The 19,376-nt window shown below is 49.0% G+C and overlaps 3 protein-coding genes across 15 annotated transcripts; 1 reads left to right on the top strand and 2 right to left on the bottom strand.

The window, feature by feature from the left end:
* Positions 1–28: 28 nt before the first annotated feature.
* Positions 29–5,574, top strand: dpf2l (D4, zinc and double PHD fingers family 2, like). Of its 6 annotated transcripts, none has more exons than XM_058062781.2 (11): positions 29–111; positions 726–886; positions 1,342–1,449; positions 1,534–1,730; positions 2,106–2,198; positions 2,277–2,361; positions 2,664–2,798; positions 3,089–3,223; positions 3,307–3,419; positions 3,950–4,031; positions 4,090–5,574. In XM_058062781.2, the coding sequence occupies exons 1-11, from the start codon at positions 80–82 to the stop codon at positions 4,173–4,175; spliced, it is 1,227 nt and encodes a 408-aa protein (XP_057918764.2). In that variant the 5' UTR covers positions 29–79; the 3' UTR covers positions 4,176–5,574. The 6 variants fall into 6 exon arrangements, with proteins under 6 accessions (XP_057918764.2, XP_057918765.2, XP_057918766.2 ...); XM_058062782.2 differs by having other exon boundaries at positions 3,092–3,223; XM_058062783.2 differs by having other exon boundaries at positions 1,537–1,730.
* A 979-nt stretch (positions 5,575–6,553) lies between these two features.
* LOC131110090 (sodium/potassium/calcium exchanger 3-like) lies at positions 6,554–14,216 on the bottom strand. 5 transcript variants are annotated; one of them, XM_078788337.1, is made up of 17 exons: positions 13,554–14,216; positions 13,278–13,370; positions 11,735–11,811; positions 11,576–11,650; positions 11,404–11,488; positions 10,897–11,000; positions 10,673–10,747; positions 10,512–10,537; positions 10,381–10,434; positions 9,724–9,860; positions 9,443–9,612; positions 8,663–8,915; positions 8,430–8,596; positions 8,234–8,314; positions 8,040–8,152; positions 7,715–7,780; positions 6,554–7,650 (listed from the first exon to the last, which is right to left on the bottom strand). In XM_078788337.1, the coding sequence occupies exons 1-16, from the start codon at positions 13,654–13,656 to the stop codon at positions 7,717–7,719; spliced, it is 1,677 nt and encodes a 558-aa protein (XP_078644463.1). In that variant the 5' UTR covers positions 13,657–14,216; the 3' UTR covers positions 6,554–7,650; positions 7,715–7,716. The 5 variants fall into 5 exon arrangements, with proteins under 5 accessions (XP_078644463.1, XP_078644464.1, XP_078644462.1 ...); XM_058062774.2 differs by having other exon boundaries at positions 6,571–7,650; positions 8,234–8,348; positions 13,554–14,213; XM_058062773.2 differs by having other exon boundaries at positions 6,571–7,650; positions 8,234–8,348; positions 9,524–9,612; positions 13,554–14,212.
* A 1,174-nt stretch (positions 14,217–15,390) lies between these two features.
* On the bottom strand, positions 15,391–19,376 carry LOC131110095 (uncharacterized). Of its 4 annotated transcripts, none has more exons than XM_058062790.2 (12): positions 19,217–19,376; positions 18,418–18,463; positions 18,181–18,321; positions 17,855–17,969; positions 17,723–17,773; positions 17,580–17,657; positions 17,437–17,493; positions 17,304–17,363; positions 16,878–16,942; positions 16,653–16,788; positions 16,475–16,530; positions 15,391–15,649 (listed from the first exon to the last, which is right to left on the bottom strand). In XM_058062790.2, the coding sequence occupies exons 2-12, from the start codon at positions 18,438–18,440 to the stop codon at positions 15,469–15,471; spliced, it is 963 nt and encodes a 320-aa protein (XP_057918773.2). In that variant the 5' UTR covers positions 18,441–18,463; positions 19,217–19,376; the 3' UTR covers positions 15,391–15,468. The 4 variants fall into 4 exon arrangements, with proteins under 4 accessions (XP_057918773.2, XP_057918772.2, XP_057918774.2 ...); XM_058062789.2 differs by lacking the exon at positions 19,217–19,376 and adding an exon at positions 18,693–18,779; XM_058062791.2 differs by lacking the exon at positions 19,217–19,376 and having other exon boundaries at positions 17,304–17,360; positions 18,418–18,820.

Below are 19,376 nucleotides of genomic sequence, written 5' to 3' on the forward strand. Positions count from 1 at the left end.
TGGTGTGCCGCATTGGATTTGCGCCGCTGAGCACAGTGCGCACGCGCAGTGGCAAGCCACACATCTGCGCTAAGCAAACATGGCGGCGGCCGTCGACAGTGTTGTGAAAGTGTAAGTTTGCCTTTTTATTTCATTCGGGAAAGAAAAACGACGTCCGCGCCGCTCCGAAATGATTCCGGATCAACGATTAGGTGTATGCAAACTTTGGGAAAACACAAAGCTGGCGTGTACGTCTTCGGATGGAAAATGTGTCCCGAGAGAATAACATTCTCTTCGGCGCTAAGGTTAGCTTGTTAGCGGTTAGCGGGCAGATATTAGCCGATGAAACCTACAAGGCAGATGGAACTTGAAGAACAAACACCCCCGCTACCTTAACTCGGCCACTTGGTTGGTCCTCGACTGTATATATCATAAATATATCATAAACGGGTCTTGTTCGGCGGGCGTTTCGCATTGACGAGACGAGCTAACAATCAACCTTTTGTTCCGGCGTCCCTACGGTGGTACTGTTGGGATCCGGGAAGCTTTATTCGCTTCTTCCAATCAAACCGGTTACTACTGCAGCCTTCCGAACGACGTGGGGACGGTTCGCCGTGGCGTCTACCGCTATGCCGCTGAGCAACACGGGAGGGACAAAGTGGTCCACACCGCCGGCAACACGTTTCCGTCAGATGTGCCGAACGACCCCGAGGGAGCCTTGCGTGTCATCCGTGATTGTGTTGCAGGCTCGGGGAGCAGTACTACCGCGATGCCATGGAGCAATGCCACAGCTACAATGCCCGCCTGTGTGCCGAGCGCAGCATCCTGATGCCCTTCCTGGACTCGCAGACCGGCGTGGCTCAGTCCAACTGCTACATCTGGATGGAGAAGAGGCATCGGAGCGCAGGCATGTTTGGACCGCACCATTCACCCAAAACACTTGCTTTTGTCTGTATTGTTTCAACGAAGCTGTGAAAATGACCGTCCTTTTCCTCCTGTGTTCTCCTCAAATTGGATGAAGCCTTTTTCTCTTCATATTTTGGCTTTTTTCCCCCATTTCTGCCGTTTTATTTGTGATTTTTCAACGACGTAAAATTTCTTATTGGAAATTCAATTCTGATTTTATTCGTGGACAAACGTCAACTTATTTTGTTTGTTTTTGAAAGTTTTACAACTTAAACATATTGTTTCTTTAATACTACAATTTACTGCTCATAAAATATTTTTCCTCATGCCCCCCCTTCACATTTTGACTTTATTCTTGTAGAATTACTGCAGATTTATTTGGAGATAGATATACAGATATTTGGAGCAGCCGCACGCCATGGTATGCCAAGTGTTGGTCTTGCGTGTGTTGGGCAGGTGTGGCTCCAGGTCAGCTGTACACTTACCCGGCTCGTCGCTGGAGGAAGAAACGACGCTCTCACCCGCCTGAGGATCCCCGCCTGGCTTTCCCCCCTCTCAAAGCAGGTATCAGCACACGTCCTGTAGAAAGCATCGAGCACATCTCAGTCAGACGCTCATGATGCATGTTGACTTGGCGTGTGCGTGCAGCAGATTTAGAGCTGGGTCTGAAGCGCGACGCCTTGGGGGCGGTGGACGGCAGCAGTCTGGAGGCTTTGCTCAAGGGCGAGCCCGTGGACAGGAGGAGCGGCGTGGCGGACGTCCGTGGTCCCGAGGACGATGCGGCCACCGCCGAGCCCCCTGCCAGCTCTGCGGCCACGCACACGTCTTCTGGACGCGTCCGCAAGGTCAGGCCACCAGCATCTCTCCGTCAAACTGTAATGGCCAAAGTCCAAACATGGCGACTAAAACAGGATTTCAGTGGCTGGAATCTTCAAGGACGAATGCTTTAAAAATAACCAGCCGGTGGCGCTTGGGAGGGAAGGTATCACATTTCAGGAAGAAGGTTAGAGAAAAAGCGGCACGATAAGAGTGCAGTCGATAGTAGCGCTGATGTGGTCTCCATGGCAACGCTGCCACCACCCTGTCATGTCAGCGTGTGGTCTGGCCTGATGGGGAGAGGAATGAATGATCATGTGACAAAGCACAAGGTCTTTTAGGAATATGTAAGGTGACCTTGAAAATGCTAGAAAGGTTGTTGAACAGCATGTTTCTCGCCGCAGAGAGTCTTGGACCACGATGACTACCTGGATGACTTGGACGATGAAGACTTTGAGGACGAGACCCCCAAGAGGCGGGGCAAGAGTAAATCCAAAGTGAGTGGCGTCCCTTGAAAGCATCTCTCCCGTGTTTGTATCCGCGCAACAAGACGTGTCTCCTCGCCGCTTCTTTAGGGACGCAGCGACAAGAACGGCAAGAAGAAAAGCGAGGCTGCAGCTGCAGCTCTGGAGGAGCGAGACAAACCTTACGCCTGCGACAGTGAGTAAAACCATCTTCTCCAGCTTTCCCCCGAAAGACCACCAACGTCCAGCTTGATGCTACCTGAAAGATTCCTTCTGGAACCTAAGTCTAGAAAGACCCCCCAGCCCCCCAACCCTTTGTTAGCATCAGTGCTCTCCTCTGCTGTTTGGATAAATGGACGTGCAGGACGGGAGGAAGGATTAACACCTTCCTGGTTACACCTGACACATGGATCTTTGGGGGAGATGGTCCTTCCAGCATCACTGTAACCTTCTCTATGACTGTGTGTGTGTGTGTGTGTGTGTGTGTGTGTGTGTCAGTCTGTGGGAAGCGCTACAAGAACCGTCCGGGCCTCAGCTACCACTATACACATTCTCACCTGGCCGAGGAGGAGGGCGAGGACCGCGAGGAGATCGAGGCACCACCCACTCCTCGCCAGCCTGAGGAGCAGAAGAGTGAGTCACTCTCAAGAGGGAGAGATGGGGGGTGCATGCATCTGGAGAATCACTTCCTCATTGGCTCCACATTGTCATCTCATTGTCCGTGTTAGTGGTAGACTCCGTGCCGTAAAGTACGTCCATCTTTCCTTTTATCCACGCTAAAGCTCACCTCACCTCACAGCAGCTGCTTGACAACTCCTTGGGAAATACTGCCTTAGTGGCTCCTGTATCACATACAGCATCGTACGGCATCCAGCCCACGGGATACTCATTGATGACCTCCTGTCTTTCCTGCTTGTGTCCAGCAGCCAATAAGAAGGGTCCCAATGGCCTGGCGCTGCCCAACGATTACTGCGACTTCTGTCTGGGAGACTCCACCATGAACCAGAAGACCGGCCAATCGGAGGAGCTTGTGTCCTGCTCGGACTGCGGACGCTCGGGTAGGGGTCTTTTGCCTCCACGGCTACCGTGCTGTCCAAGTCGGACGCGTTCAGGCTCACGTCTGCTCACATGCGCCCCACAGGCCACCCGACGTGTCTGCAGTTCACGCCCGTGATGATGGCGGCCGTCAAGACCTACCGCTGGCAGTGCATCGAGTGCAAGTGCTGCAACGTGTGCGGCACCTCGGAGAATGACGTGAGCACGCTACTCTGCTTCTCTGGAAAGTCAGAAGGCATTTGGTCCTTCCTGGGGGCTAACGTTTAGTCTTAGCGACAGCACTGCTACACTTGGCTTTCTCTTGGCTGGGAATGCCGTCTTCCTTCTTCCGATCTTCTCCGAAATGCTGCCTCTCAAGGATGGACGTGGAGGCTGTTGCATCCTAAGGAGCTTCTGTCAAAAGAAGATTTGACTGATGTGAAATAGGCTCTTCCAAAAAAGGCCACCAGGGGGGCCGTCCAAAATGAGCAGGAGATAAGAAACATGGCATATGGGAAGTCTTCTTCTCCCTTGATGGTCCTCATCACTCACTCCTTTACCTCCATGTCATTTCTGTCTGGGACGGGTGTAAAGAAGTTCTGGAGCTCTGGCCTTCAGCTTCAGTGCTTGTGCCATGTCTCCGTGTTGCGTTTAGAAGAGGAATTCCCGGCATCTTTCAGGTGTTGATGGGGAGTGTCTGCAGTGAAGCAGCTTTGCTTTCCCAACCTGCCAAATGTTTCTCTCTGCAGGACCAGCTGCTGTTCTGTGACGACTGTGACCGAGGCTACCACATGTACTGCCTTTCCCCCCCCATGACCGAGCCTCCCGAGGGTAAGGCGGCGCTGAGCTTGAAGTTGAGATGTGGTTTTGAACACGCGTGTGTTTGCAGGGAGCTGGAGCTGCCACCTGTGCCTGGCTCTGCTCAAGGACAAAGCCTCCATCTACCAGCAGAACCAGAACCTCGCCTCCGAGTGACGCCGCCCCAGTTAGCCCCCCCTCGCACGGCAGGCCGCCTCTCTAAAGGACAGCTTCTGTTGAAATGTAGCTCAGCAGCAGGATTCCATATCTACACAGGGGGGGGGGGGGGGGGACCAAACAAAACAGACCTCAGATCAGTTCAAGTGCGGATCAACGGAACGGCCAACCTCCCGGGCATACCGTCTTGGGCTGCTGCACACGTATGTGCTGTAACCATAGCAACAGCTGTCTCCATGGGAGTAGCATCACAGCTAATTATCTGCACTGTGGAGCGTTTACTTGCCGGATGCGGACTACGTTTGAGAGAATTAGGATTAATGTTATTGTTCTAGTGGACTTTCTAGTGGCTTTTGTGTACTTTGATCCATTCTGGGGTTTTGTCATCAACAAAGCTCTGACACGTTTAGCTCATGCCGTGTACCTCTTACTGGATAGAAATGTCAGGCAAACACCGGCGGTAAACACTCATACACAATGTACTAGCATCTACCACCCTCTACTCATACACAATGTACTAGCATCTACCACCCTCTACTCATACACAATATACTAGCATCTACCACCCTCTACTCATACACAATATACTAGCATCTACCACACTCTACTTTACTCGTAGACAACATACGAGCATCTACCACGCTCTACTCATACACAATGTACTAGCATCTACCACACTCTACTCATACACAATGTACTAGCATCTACCACCCTCTACTCATACACAATGTACTAGCATCTACCACACTCTAGTCATACACAATGTACTAGCATCTACCACACTCTACTCATACACAATGTACTAGCATCTACCACACTCTACTTTACTCGTAGACAACATACGAGCATCTACCACGCTCTACTCATACACAATGTACTAGCATCTACCACCCTCTACTCATACACAATGTACTAGCATCTACCACCCTCTACTCATACACAATATACTAGCATCTACCACCCTCTACTCATACACAATATACTAGCATCTACCACACTCTACTTTACTCGTAGACAACATACGAGCGTCTACCACGCTCTACTCATACACAATGTACTAGCATCTACCACCCTCTACTCATACACAATGTACTAGCATCTACCACCCTCTACTCATACACAATGTACTAGCATCTACCACCCTCTACTCATACACAATATACTAGCATCTACCACACTCTACTCGTAGACAACATACGAGCATCTACCACGCTCTACTCATACACAATGTACTAGCATCTACCACACTCTACTCATACACAATGTACTAGCATCTACCACACTCTACTCATACACAATGTACTAGCATCTACCACACTCTACTTTACTCGTAGACAACATACGAGCATCTACCACGCTCTACTCATACACAATGTACTAGCATCTACCACCCTCTACTTTACTCAGACAGTATACTAGCATCTACCACGCTGCTCTCAGACAGTATACTATCATCTATCGCACTCTACTCAGACAGTATACTAGCATCTACCACGCTACTCTCAGACAGTATACTATGACGTATCAAACTGTACTGGCCTCATCGGAGACAGTATACTGCCGCGTATCAGTGTACTGTACACAGGCCTGGTAATAGGAGTGTACTATGGTGTTTTACTGGTATTTCTCCAGCAAAGGGAGCCCATATGGTCTTACTTTGAACGTCTCATGAGACAGCCTCTGTGTTGCATACTTTGAACGTCTCATGAGACAGCCTCTGTGTTGCATACTTTGAACGTCTCATGAGACAGCCTCTGTGTTGCATATTGTAGCCTGGTGTTAGTTCAGTAAGAAGTATTACCACAGAGGCATGTACTTCTACCAGAGACGTAGAAACCACTCGTGTGACATCATTGCCAACAGCAGCTCAATCAACGCATCATTCTACTTCATATATATTTGAAAAGATATGTGATGTATTATTCCATTCCACTATGGGGAGACTTTTCTAGTCCGGTTTTGTAAAGTATGGTGATGACTTCTACCACCTACACGGCTCCTTTGACCTTCTATGTACTGTCTTTGTACCTTTTTGTTCCATGTTTGGAGTTCATTTGCCTCTTCAAATATGTTAGACCTCCATTTTGAGTATTTGTAAGATGATGTACTTTGTTGTACCATTTTTATTTTTTCTTACTTCAGTGACAAAGCCGACTAGCCAGACTGAAATAAACATCACTTTTCCTTTGGAAAATACATCTACATTTCAGTCATTGTAGTACACAAATGTACGAGTACTCACCTCACATCAGTACTGACCTGAGCGCTTCATCGTCACGCCTGTTGGGGGCAGTAGAGTTCCCTGCTCCAGCGTCTGGTTGGATTGGTCACTTTCAATGCTGAAAGTTCACAACATCATCTGCAGATATTTGCTCCGTAAATGACATATATAAACACACACATATATATACACATATATATATATATATATAGAAGTAAATGATGGCCGTTTGGTGGTAGACTAGGATCTGTCAGTCAAACGTGCTATGTGGTATTGTAGTCGCTAGGTGGCAGCAACGGCAGCTACACCAGACGTCTATAAATACAAGTGCTATGTAGTATTGTAGTCGCTAGGTGGCAGCAACGACAGCTACACCAGACGTCTATAAATACAAGTGCTATGTAGTATTGTAGTCGCTAGGTGGCAGCAACGACAGCTACACCAGACGTCTATAAATACAAGTGCTATGTAGTATTGTAGTCGCTAGGTGGCAGCAACGGCAGCTACACCAGACGTCTATAAATACAAGTGCTATGTAGTATTGTAGTCGCTAGGTGGCAGCAACGGCAGCTACACCAGACGTCTATAAATACAAGTGCTATGTAGTATTGTAGTCGCTAGGTGGCAGTAACGACAGCTACACCAGACGTCTATAAATACAAGTATTGCAACTGTAAATTCAGTAAAGAATTCATGGTAATGTGAAACTATAAAACCCATCTTCAGTCCCTCTGGCAGCTTCAGTGGTCCAATCAGCAGCTGAGAAGAAAGAATACCAATGTAACACAGGCTTTTAATGTTGCCAGCACCCCTTCCTGATACAGATGTTCCAACACTTTGTAAACATGTTTGTCCTATTCAGAGCATGGAAAAGTCCCCCCCCCCCCACCCTCCACCCTTAGTGCAGCTATCGGCAGTGCAACACACAAAAGATGATCAGGTGTGGCAAAGGAAGTGCAAGGAAAAGCAAGTACGTGACGTATGAAGCACAGCAGGTAGAATTCAGTGTACTTTAGCAACCTGTGTGTGGAGGTACAAGAACATGCTAAATACTCATTCATATCAAAAGGGAGCTTTTAAGACCAGAGGTACGAGATCCACCCAGTGACAAGAGCACGTGGGGGCAGGGGGGAGGGGGGTGCTCTACAGCCTTTCAAAGAGGATAGCACAGAGTAGGAAGATGGCGTAAAACACGATGAGCCAAAGGCCCAGCCTGCGGTCCAACTTCCAGCGGTTTAGATGGACGCACAGGACCTAGATGGAGAAGAGGGCACGTGAGGACGAGGAGAGGAGGTGAAGGAGAGACGGTATGGCTTACGGTCAGCGTAACTGAGGCCAAGAGGAGGAGAACGGAGTAAACCAGGCCCTTGCTGTTGATTGGCACCTGAAAGAAAAACACCAAATGAAAATATCCAATGTAGATATTTCATAAAGAAACGCATGCATGCATGTATGGATGCTATATAGTGTATCTTTCGGCTGAGCTTAGTCCCATAACAGTATACCAGTATAATATAGTATAAGACAGTACAATACAGTACTCATATCAACTTTGGAACTTTGGATATTTGTGAACATTTGCCATAATATGAATATTTCAACTTTCCTCCTTGAGAAGCTTTGTACATTTTCACTGATCTTACCACGGATCCGTAGCTGACGATGAGCGTTCGGAGCGCCCAGGGGAAGCCCAGGCCCAGCAGCACGTCAAAGATATTACTGCCAATGGAGTTGGACACGGCCATGTCGCCCAGGCCTGCAGGAGAATACGGGGATGCTAGTACGACGCTCAGTAATTGGGAGTGGTGCGTGAGGGCGTCCTGGCAGGAGCACACACCCTGACGGGCGACGATGAGACTGGCCATGCAGTCGGGTACGCTCGTGCCGGCCGCCAGGAAGGTGATCCCCATGATGACCTCTGGAATCCCCAGAGTGTAGCTGATGATGGTCACCTGTGAAGAGGACCGTGTGTGTGTGTGTGTGTGTGTGTGTACATGTACGGGTGTGTGTGTACGGGTGCGTGCGTGTCGTACCATCCACACCATGAGGTAGGAGAAGAGGGCGATCCAGAGGGTGGCGGTGAGGAAGGTGAGCAGGTACCAGTGCTCCCACTGTGGAAGGGTACAGTCGGGTACGGTGCAGTGCAGCAGGAGGCTGATTGGCCAGGAGAGCAGCCACTTGACGCGCACGCAGCAGCCGTCTGACACACGACAGTTAGCTAGTCATCATCAGGGTTGGATGGGAGGCTTCGCTGGTCCATGCTCACCCGGCAGGATGAAAGGTTTGAATTCTCTATTCTGCTCCTCGCCGCCCGGCTCTTCATCCTCTTCCTCTTTGGCTCGGCCCGCGACCTCTCGCTCCGTCTCCTTGCCCTGCCGTCTCTCCACGTCCGACGCCCGAGCGTCTGCCTCGGCAGCCGACCCGTTCTCTCTCCCCCACGCACCCCCGGTGCCGGATCCGTCATCCGATGACGCACCTCCCTCTTTGGCGCTGACCTGATCCCGGATCAGCCTCTGTCTCTGTGAGAAGCGGAGCAAGTGAGGTCAAGCAAGCGGAGCTGCAAACTTCATGCCGGAGTGACAGCAAGTGTGGGCGTGTCCAGGAGCAGAGATGACGTGTTAGACCTGCACGGGAAATGATGGATTGGAAATGAATTCTATTTGTGGCTGCTTTGGATTTTTATTAGTATAGAATTGTTTGGTGCTTGTACTTTAGCAATACTGTGACTTATCCAACAGTTTTCCATACATCCACCTGGGTGGCAACATGATGGAAGGATGGAAGGATAGGGATGGCGACTGGACCGCTCACGATGTCTTAAGAAGACCTTTGCCTCTCTCTCAGCATGTCAAGACCAGGTGGACACACACACATCTGGCAACGTGGTGGACGATCCATCCAACCTCAACCACTCATCCACCAACCCAACCACCCGCCCAATCCATCCATCCATCCACCCATCCACGGCTTTCCTCCACTAGCAATGTAGCGGCCCAGCAGCCAGAGCGAGGAAGTGAGTGCAAGGGTGCAAGTGCGTGCAATGTACCTCGTTGATGACCATGCGTCCTGCCATGCGCAGGCGGGTGTAGGGGGGGAAATGCGAGGTGATGAGAAGGCGGAGGCTTGCCTCTGAGAACGTGAGCTGGTGGGGATGCAGGTTGAGCAGCTCATCCACCATCACAACGCTCAATTCTGGAGCGGCCACCGCGCAAGCGTCTGACCCAGATGTTGGTGGGACGAAAAGGAAAAGAAGCTAAGAGAGCAGAGTACTCGAAGCAGCCCAGTTCTGGTGGACGTTCCTGGGGGAACCATGACAGACATACATACCCGACTTCAGCGGCACCGTGTCAGCATCGCCGTCCGCAGTGTCCCCCACCGCCGTGGCGCGGCGCAGGCTGCTCAGACACGGCTGACCCGTCCGGCTGCAGTGTCGCTCTACCAGGCTGCACAGAGACCCGTTGAACCTAAACACAAAGGACACGCTGATACCGCAATACAGCCCGGACCCTGGCTACCGTGCTAAGATATGCTAACACTATGCTTATTCAGCTACACAAAAAATAAACATGAACAAAAAAGGTGTCCGGTGTTTATGTAACATAAACAGTTTGTTCATTTATACGTTGCTCTGGACTATAAGTCCCAGGAATAGCCAACAATGAAAAAAAAAGTGCGCCTTCTAGTCTGGAAAATACAGTATATGTATGTGTATATATCATTTTTTAAGTTGGAATATAAGTAAGAATTTTGGAATCAAATCAAGCAAACATCTCCAAAGATTAGGAGGAAAGTTGAACTATTTGGAATGTGAAAAGAAAAACAGCTACAACAGGAAAGAGGAGCAAAGTTGATGCTAATCATCATCTTTTTGTGCTTTGATGAATGATGAAATAGAATAGAAGCGATAGAAATAGATGCAGTAGAACTTGTTGCTGGACAAACACGTCTGCCTGAAAGAAGGTGAAGGTGAGGAAAGTGACTTACTTCATGATGATGATGTATATCCCATACATGGAGATCAGGACAATGGTGTCCCACCTGCAACATTTACACGCACACGCTGACCAATCAACTGATGGAACGTGTAAAATGGAGCTCATATCCAAAACTCCTACCACTGGACTTTCTCATCGTAGATCACCTGCAAGTTGCCAGCAAGACAGAGAAGCCAATCAGACGCAGCCAGAAAAGCTTTGTGTGCTGCCGGGGAGCTCCAGCAGGAGTGGTACCGTGTAGGGTGAAAACATTGGAAGAATGTGCTGCTGGGATGTCTTACCAGGATGAGCACGATGATGGACAAGATGTAAAAGACGGCATCGCGCAACAGAGGCCACCAGCTCAGAGAGATCGGCTGGAGAGGGAACACACAAACTTGTTATTTCTCACAGGCAACAAAAGCTTGGGCTTTGTCTGTGTGTGAGCGAGAGAGAGAGAGAGAGAGAGAGAGAGAGAAAGAGAGAGCGAGCGCGAGAGAGAGTGAGAGAGAGAGTGAAGTGAGACCTGTCCTGCAAAGATGCCACAGATGCCAATGATGACCAGGATGTTAAAGACCGCCGATCCCACAATAGTTCCCACACCTACGTCCCCTTTGGTGATAAACACTCCTGCAGACGGGAAATATTGAATACAAACAGCAGAAGGTGAAAAGGTGGCCAAGGCCTTGGCAGGACGAGTTAAATGAAGGTGTAATAGAGGGTCAGGTTTTTCCACATCACACCGAAGTGAGACATGCTCTGAAAGTGCGACCTTGGGATGGCTTCACCATTTGCCATCAGGCGACACGGTCATGTGGTTTCAACAAATACCTAAAGGAACGCGGGAGACCATCTTTGATCATGAAATGCGGAAGGCATGCCCTCATCCTTGCAGCATCTCTGACACATTTAGCTGACTTCCCAGTCCTGGGTATCACCCTTGGAGGAGCCAAGAGGTCCCACACGCACGGGAAGACCAGCAGAGCCATCAGGTGAAGATGCTAACCCCTGAGTACATTATGCTTAGACTGACCAATCAGGGAGGTGAAGAGCTCAGGGGCGGAGCTTCCAGCTGCCATGAAGGTTGCCCCAGCAACATCCTGGCTGAGGTGTAGGTTCTAAAGGACAGAAACGGGCTTGGCTCAAGGGGTTCTACCCATATCAAGACCCTGATGGATTTACGTCACATTAAGCTCACAACAAACCTCGGAGATCTTTTCCAGCGATGGCACGAAGTAAACGTCACACACGATGGCCAGCGCGTGAAACATGTAGATAGCCTGGAAGATAAGACGTGGCCTCTGCTGATTAGGGCAGGATAATAAACCTAGTAGGTCGTTGATGTCAGCCACGTGATAACTCACACACACAACATGGAGGACCACGGCCCCGTGTCTCCGCTGCTCCACGCTGAAAATGTCTTCAGGAAACTCACTGATGGCTGAACCACAAAAAACAGGGATAGTAGTAGAGCATCCATCATTCATAGCGCCGTCAAATCATTTTTCTTACTATCTCAACCAACACATCACCCTCATCACCACAAGACAACGACAAATGGCAGGATTGCATATACGTATACTATATATGTGTATATACGTATATTGTATGTGTGTTTATAGTATACATATACATATATTTATATATGACAGACATAAGTAGGGGAAATCTCTGTGCTACAGGATTTGATGTGCAACTACAAGGATAATGACATCACATTGGATGTAAAGGGATATCAATTTGGGAACTATGGCCATTATTTAAAACAGTACAGTCAGCAAGCATATTTTTGTATTACTGTTTTCTTTATTATTAGCATATTAGCTCTTAAACTCGTCCACTAATGCTCAGCAAATAGAGAATGTGAGCGATTGAGACCTCTCACTCTGACACAAACATGTTTTTGTTTATTTGTGTCAGCTCAAAATAAGATTTGTTTGTTTATGATACTGGTTTTGAATTCTAAATGTGACTAAAAAAAGCCTATTTAGGAACATTCAGAAAAGATTATTATTAAGGATTTGCCACAATGCGCCTTTCCTTCATGAAATGTACAAATGAAAATAACTAAACAGGCCAACAGTCAAAACATTTCATACAAATTGCAAACTCAATGACATTTCATTCATTCATTTTCTACCGCTTATCCGCACGAGGGTTGCGAGTGTGCTGGAGCCTATCCCAGCTGCCCTGGACTATTCATTAGAAATCCCACAATTTTTGAATGTTTAATGCGAGCTGCAATTTGTCCTAGTTTGTTTAGGGTCATTGAACGCAGCATCTTGTTGTATGGATGCATTAGGATTTTCCTTTCCCCTCATACCTGCTCCCAAACGCCGATGCTAAGTGGGAAGGCATAAAGGTAAGACGTGGTGCCTTGGAGTGCTAATGTGCATCATGGTGGTACACCAAGCGGGCTGGTGGCTCTCTATTGGTTTAGGGCTTTTCATGTGATGTTGTTCCTGCCATACTTTTATACAATGCATCATTAATGGGATCAATCACACGGCTATGATGTACCTATGTTTTATCTTCCCAACATCTGGTTCCATGCTAAATGGCTAATGCTAGCACAACACGACGTCAGCCACGGTCATCACAGACAAAGAAGGGAAATGTGGAAAGCACTGGTTATGCCAAGGTAGCACTGTGACCAAAATGAGCCCAACTACAAACATGTTGAACATGAAGAGGGACACCAATCAGCAGGTCACCGGTGCTGATTGGCACCAGATGCATCCTCCAGTTTCCTAGCAACCGCATCCCTCAAAGGCTCAGTGTGCCTTCACATCTTTGGAGGCGAACGTTGAGTCTTAGCACAGTAACAGTTGAACATTATTCATGTATTCACGCTGTCTACTGTTATTACAAATGGAGATCCATAACGTCCATAAGATGACGTCTTACCGGATGTAGCATCTGTGCTTTGGTTATCTTTGTGCGTGCCGACCTCCGTTTTGGATAAGAAGATGTCACCATCCCCAGCGGGTCCATCGGCGCCTGTGAATATAGTTGACGTAAAGCAGACGTTCCTTATGTGGCATTTGTGGAATTATCTTAAGATAATCACAGCTGCTGATTGGGATGCAATAATAATGGTCGCGAGTACTTAACAAACAAAACAAAATAACAAAATATTCTGCAGCAGCCGGAGATGCTATTGGGCAGGAAAAGCACCAGTACCGTCACCCAGATGCAACACCCAGGCGGCTGCAAACAGACCGACGGCACCGACGCAGAGCCGGGGGAGGAGCGGCGTCTGCCTCGGTCTCCTCGCCGCCTTCATTCCGCCGGTCGGCCTCCGCCTTCACAACATGCCGCCGCTCCTTCTCGGGCCTCCTGGTCCTGCTCCCCTGGGCCGAGAAATCGGTCAAAACCCGCCTGTTGCTATCAACATGTGGCTTTTCTGGCGTCTTCTCTGCAGACCAGCCCGTCAAGATATCAGGGCGTCCTACGCGGATGGAAGGGAACGGGGGCTCCACTTCAGGTCTCAGCACTTCAGGACTCCAGGCAGCTGCTCCGTGGAAATGGCAATCCCAAGGGCTGCTTTCATCTCCTAGAGAAAAAAACACCTGGTTGCACCGTCGATGGTGAGGGAAGAGCCGCTTGGCTGCTGCGATGCTACACGCCACCAGGGGGCACCGGCGGCTTGAGTAGGCGGATACACAATTCCGGCTGGCGGAGGTAGAGATTGGTGCTGTGATGGGAAGCTGGAAACTAATGCAACAATAGAAGAAGGGTTGTAGATGACCACAATGTAGCCCATCGGACAGGATTTATGATGCAGTGCATCATGGAAGCTTCAACTGGAAAGTGTCTTACCTCACATATCAAACAACTGGTCAGGTGACCAAACAAACCACTGCAATTCCAAAAGTGTCATTGACTGTAAAAGATGCCAGTGAAAGGTGTGATACCAGGAAGGAATGAATGCAAAGTTTCTAAGTGTCAGATAGGAGGCAAGGCAAGGCCCCATAGTGCATACTACAGTAAGGCTGCAGTGTCATATAGGAGGCAAGGCCCCATAGTGCATACTACAGTAAGGCCCCATAGTGCATACTACAGTAAGGCTGCAGTGTCAGGTGTCATATAGGAGGCAAGGCCCCATACCGCATACTACAGTAAGGCCCCGTAGTGCATACTACAGTAAGGCCCCGTAGTGCATACTACAGTAAGGCTGCAGTGTCAGGTGTCATATAGGAGGCAAGGCCCCATAGTGCATACTACAGTAAGGCTGCAGTGTCAGGTGTCATATAGGAGGCAAGGCCCCATAGTGCATACTACAGTAAGGCTGCAGTGTCATATAGGAGGCAAGGCCCCATAGTGCATACTACAGTAAGGCCCCATAGTGCATACTACAGTAAGGCCCCATAGTGCATACTACAGTAAGGCTGCAGTGTCAGGTGTCATATAGGAGGCGAGGCCCCATAGTGCATACTACAGTAAGGCCCCGTAGTGCATACTACAGTAAGGCCCCATAGTGCATACTACAGTAAGGCTGCAGTGTCAGGTGTCATATAGGAGGCGAGGCCCCATAGTGCATACTACAGTAAGGCCCCATAGTGCATACTACAGTAAGGCCCCATAGTGCATACTACAGTAAGGCTGCAGTGTCAGGTGTCATATAGGAGGCGAGGCCCCATAGTGCATACTACAGTAAGGCCCCATAGTGCATACTACAGTAAGGCTGCAGTGTCAGGTGTCATATAGGAGGCGAGGCCCCATAGTGCATACTACAGTAAGGCCCCGTAGTGCATACTACAGTAAGGCCCCGTAGTGCATACTACAGTAAGGCTGCAGTGTCAGGTGTCATATAGGAGGCGAGGCCCCATAGTGCATACTACAGTAAGGCCCCATAGTGCATACTACAGTAAGGCCCCATAGTGCATACTACAGTAAGGCTGCAGTGTCAGGTGTCATATAGGAGGCGAGGCCCCATAGTGCATACTACAGTAAGGCCCCATAGTGCATACTACAGTAAGGCCCCATAGTGCATACTACAGTAAGGCTGCAGTGTCAGGTGTCATATAGGAGGCGAGGCCCCATAGTGCATACTACAGTAAGGCCCCATAGTGCATACTACAGTAAGGCTGCAGTGTCATATAGGAGGCAAGGCCCCGTAGTGCATACTACAGTAAGGCTGCAGTGCCAGGTGTACACTCCTCCACAGGTTGTTGACAGGGAGGTTCCCTGCAGCCGCAATAAGCAAAATGGTGATGATGAGCACAAGGAGGAGCACCAGGGCTTTGTGGGTGGTGCACGTCTTGGCTTGTGTACACCTACAAACATCAGAGAGAGGAGACGTGGGTGAGAATGACGAACGAAACATGCAGACGATTCTTTCTGTGGTTGTGGCCACAAGTTTTGAGAATGAAAGTTTGCGGTTTCATGTTTTTCCATCTTTTAGTCAGATGTTGCTACGGGGTTCCCCAAGGCACGGAGTTCTGACCTCTGTGGTTGGAAAAGGCTTGCTTTTGGTGCCATTCTTACTCACGGCGGTGGGTGAGTTGACTGTTGGCATGACACTGGACCAGCATCTCTGTGGATGCCCCAAACAACCAGAAAAGGCATTCATGGTTCAGGATCTCCAGAGTAGCAGTCTGTCCCTGATCTTCTTCTTGGAGAGAAGTGACTTCTTCGCACCCTGCTTGACAGCAGGCCATCTTCTGAACCTGCCTCCCCGAAGTTCCGTATGATCTGATAAACGCTTGGTTTGGTCGCCATGCCCGTCAAGCTGTTTTTGTTCTAGCAATGATGGCTGTGGTGTTTCCTTGCTGGTAACCATGGTTAACATCAAAGAAATCAAAGATTTCAAGCAGCAGCCCCCTTTTGAAGGCTTCCAGTCATCTCCGGCCGTTGTCCTTGTCAACATACTCACAGAATCACTAACACCCTGTCAGATGGTCCTTTGGTGGCAGGGCTGAAATGCTATGGAAATGGTGGTCATTGTCATGACAAAGGGGGACTTTGCATTCATCTTTTCACGTTCATGGCATTGCGGAGTTTGTGCCAAGTGCCACCATGAAGCTTTGTGAAAGGAATACTTGTGTCATTCTTAAAACCTGTGGCCATGGCTGTACGTGGTGTCCATGTGGAATATTTACTGGTTGGTTTGAGTCTTGACTGGGGGACTGCTTGAGTCCTTGGTCTCGGTTTCCTCCTGCACACAAGCCCATCTGTCCATCACACCTCCCCTCAATGACAGCACGGCAGCGGTGAGCTGGCCAAAGGTGGCGGCGAGCCACAAGCCAGTAGCGATTTTAATGTTAGAATGTGTCATACATGATGTGAATCCTGGCAGGGGACCAACAGGCCTTCCATCTCCCCCGTGGAGGCCAGTAGCTTCAGCTCGTCTGCCAAAGACACCCCGGGAAGATGTGATGCCTCCTTTCCTCCCATCGGGTCATTGAGAGTATCACTGAAGACCAGCGACAAAGCGACAACCACGAATCAAAGAGTGTACGTATTGTCTTATATTTGGGTCAATGCTGTTTGAGCTTCTCTTACAGTGACGCCTCATCCTCTCTGTCCTCCAACCGCCTCGTCAGCTCCTGCTTGGTCAGCCTGAGATCCTCAATTGCAAAGAAAGCAAAGAGCCAGCTCTAACCGTCAAGACGTTGACCAAGTCGTACAGCCCCAGATAGGAGGGGTGTCACGCCACCTCGCCACATCAAAGCCTGACAACATTGTCATGAAGAGTGGAGATCCTTTCATCATACTTTTCTTAACAGCATCTCGTATCGAAGTATCTGCTCACACCCCTACCAGATTCTGGGAAGTGAATGTCCAATGGAAAAGGAAGATACACAACATGTACACTCCACTCCTACACCTTAGCTTAGCATGGTGACAAGCATGACGAGATCCTACACTTTAAAGAATGCATTCAATGACGCGTGTAAAGCTCAGCTCTGCTGACAGGACCTCACCTACCTTGATGATGTTGGAGTACTCTTCTACCGTTTCCTCCGCTTGCTTCAACTGCAGCTTCTTCTAGCAGACGTGCGTGTCAGGTGAGGAAAAGTAGTTAGTAACAACCCAAGTCTGTCTTGTGTCTGACGTTTACCTGTTCAATCATCTCATCCCGTTGCTGCAGTCCCATCTGAGCCTCCGCTGCACACAACTGGTAACACACACAGAGTAAAGAACCAGAGTATTCTTCCACCTCCTAGAGGTGCACGTGGATAGAAGAAGAATGGTGGATTTTACCTCCAGAGCTCTGATAGCAACACTGAACCTGCTCAAGCTCATCTTGTCCTGCTTGCTCTGCTCCCGGAGCCTCTCAACCTGAAAACATCACTCATGCTCTGACTTGGGTTTGCTCCTGTTGAGCTCTTGTAGACAAAGCAAACCTCTGACATGAGTTCCTCATTTAGTTCCTTCATCGCCATGGATTCCCTCTCCTGCACACCAGAGGAGGAGATTCCCACTGACAGCCAATGTTTTGACGGGCCGTACCGACACAGACGCATGCAGACACCCACCAGTTCTTGGATCTCATCTTCAGTCTTCCTTTCCTTTCCATCAACATCACGGCCCAGGTTTGAGCCATGAGGCCGGGCTCGCCCCTGCAGGCCATCTGTGACGACCCCCTCCGCCCTGCAGACAAACAACCATGGCGGTTGGTGCCCGAAGAAGCCCTACAATGACATGCTGTTTGTTCTCCAAACAGATGTACGTAAGTGTAGCATCTTCTTTCATTTGTCAGGATGCGGCCAGCCCTGCTCTCCAGCACCACCATACAGCTAGCTAGTCCAGTTCATCCATCCAGAACGTCAGCACAGCACCAGGGAAGCAAAGCAAGCCTTACGCCTTCACTTCGTTCCTCAGGGTCTGCCTTTCTGATGGCGGCTCTGCCGCTTCCGGCAGTCCGCTGGTCTCGTCTACCAGCCTCACATGAAGGTCAGAGTGGACAAGCTCAGAGGGTTTGTCAAGCATCTCCTCTGGCGTCCTGTGTAAATAACAAATGAAAGGAAAGGGTGAAATGCAGTACAGTACAGCCGTGTACAATGAGGCTTCCCTGTGTGGGACATAAACTTAAACTTACATTTGGTCCTCAGAGACATCCATTTAGTCCTGCCTGGCAACAAAACCTAATGACCCAACACAAGACGGGCTTACAACTGGAAACAACTAGTGACGCAGCATTATTTGGCAGATAAGTTTGACCAAAAACAGGAACTTTAGCAGCAGCAACGAGCAGCAAAACAAGAAACAAAGCAGAAGCGGGAAAATGATGATAATGTAGCTAAGCTAAGCAAACCAAGCTAGCACTTAAACCATTTCCAGGACAAAATACACTTTCACACGACAGAAACAGACATGAACGAAGATAGTAGGTCTGTTCCTCAGGATTTTCTTCCTTTTTAAAGCCCAGTTTTGACAAATAAGATGATCGTTAGCTTCAACAGTCCAAGCAAGTGGTCGCGCAGGCTCCTTAGGGGCCGTCAATAAACTACCGTCTAGAATTTCCAAAGTAAAAAACGAAAAGTACACTCGCTCTTAAGCCCTACGGGGCAAGGGTTCTTGGGGGCTCAAAGCAACATATTGATGCCACCCCCCAACCCATTCGTGCGCACCAAAAAAAAATCATTTTGCACACAATTTCTGAGACATTTCATATGTATACTGAAAAACTTTTGAGAACCCCTAAGGGCACTATCAAGTTTATCCCATCATCATGCAAAGCTTTTCATACAAAGTGTACTGTAGTAATATTATCATATTACTATACTGTCTGCCTCACGAGACTTTTATTTTCTGCTGGTTGAGACTGACTAGCTTCAATGTTGTTGTTGCTTATTAGCCCCTAGGAGTCAGTAAGCAGAGCCTAAGAATGTACTTACCAGCGTCTTTCTTTCCTGCCCCACTGGATAACTCTCTCTTTCTTTCCTGCCCCACTGGATAACTCTCTCTTTCTTTCCTGCCCCACTGGATAACTCTCTCTTTCTTTCCTGCCCCACTGGATAACTCTCTCTTTCTTTCCTGCCCCACTGGATAACTCTC

This window comes from Doryrhamphus excisus, linkage group LG22 (genome assembly GCF_037039965.1).
Source record: "Doryrhamphus excisus strain RoL-2023G ecotype Guam linkage group LG22, RoL_Dexc_Guam_v1.1, whole genome shotgun sequence".
Taxonomy (NCBI): Eukaryota; Metazoa; Chordata; class Actinopteri; order Syngnathiformes; family Syngnathidae; genus Doryrhamphus; species Doryrhamphus excisus.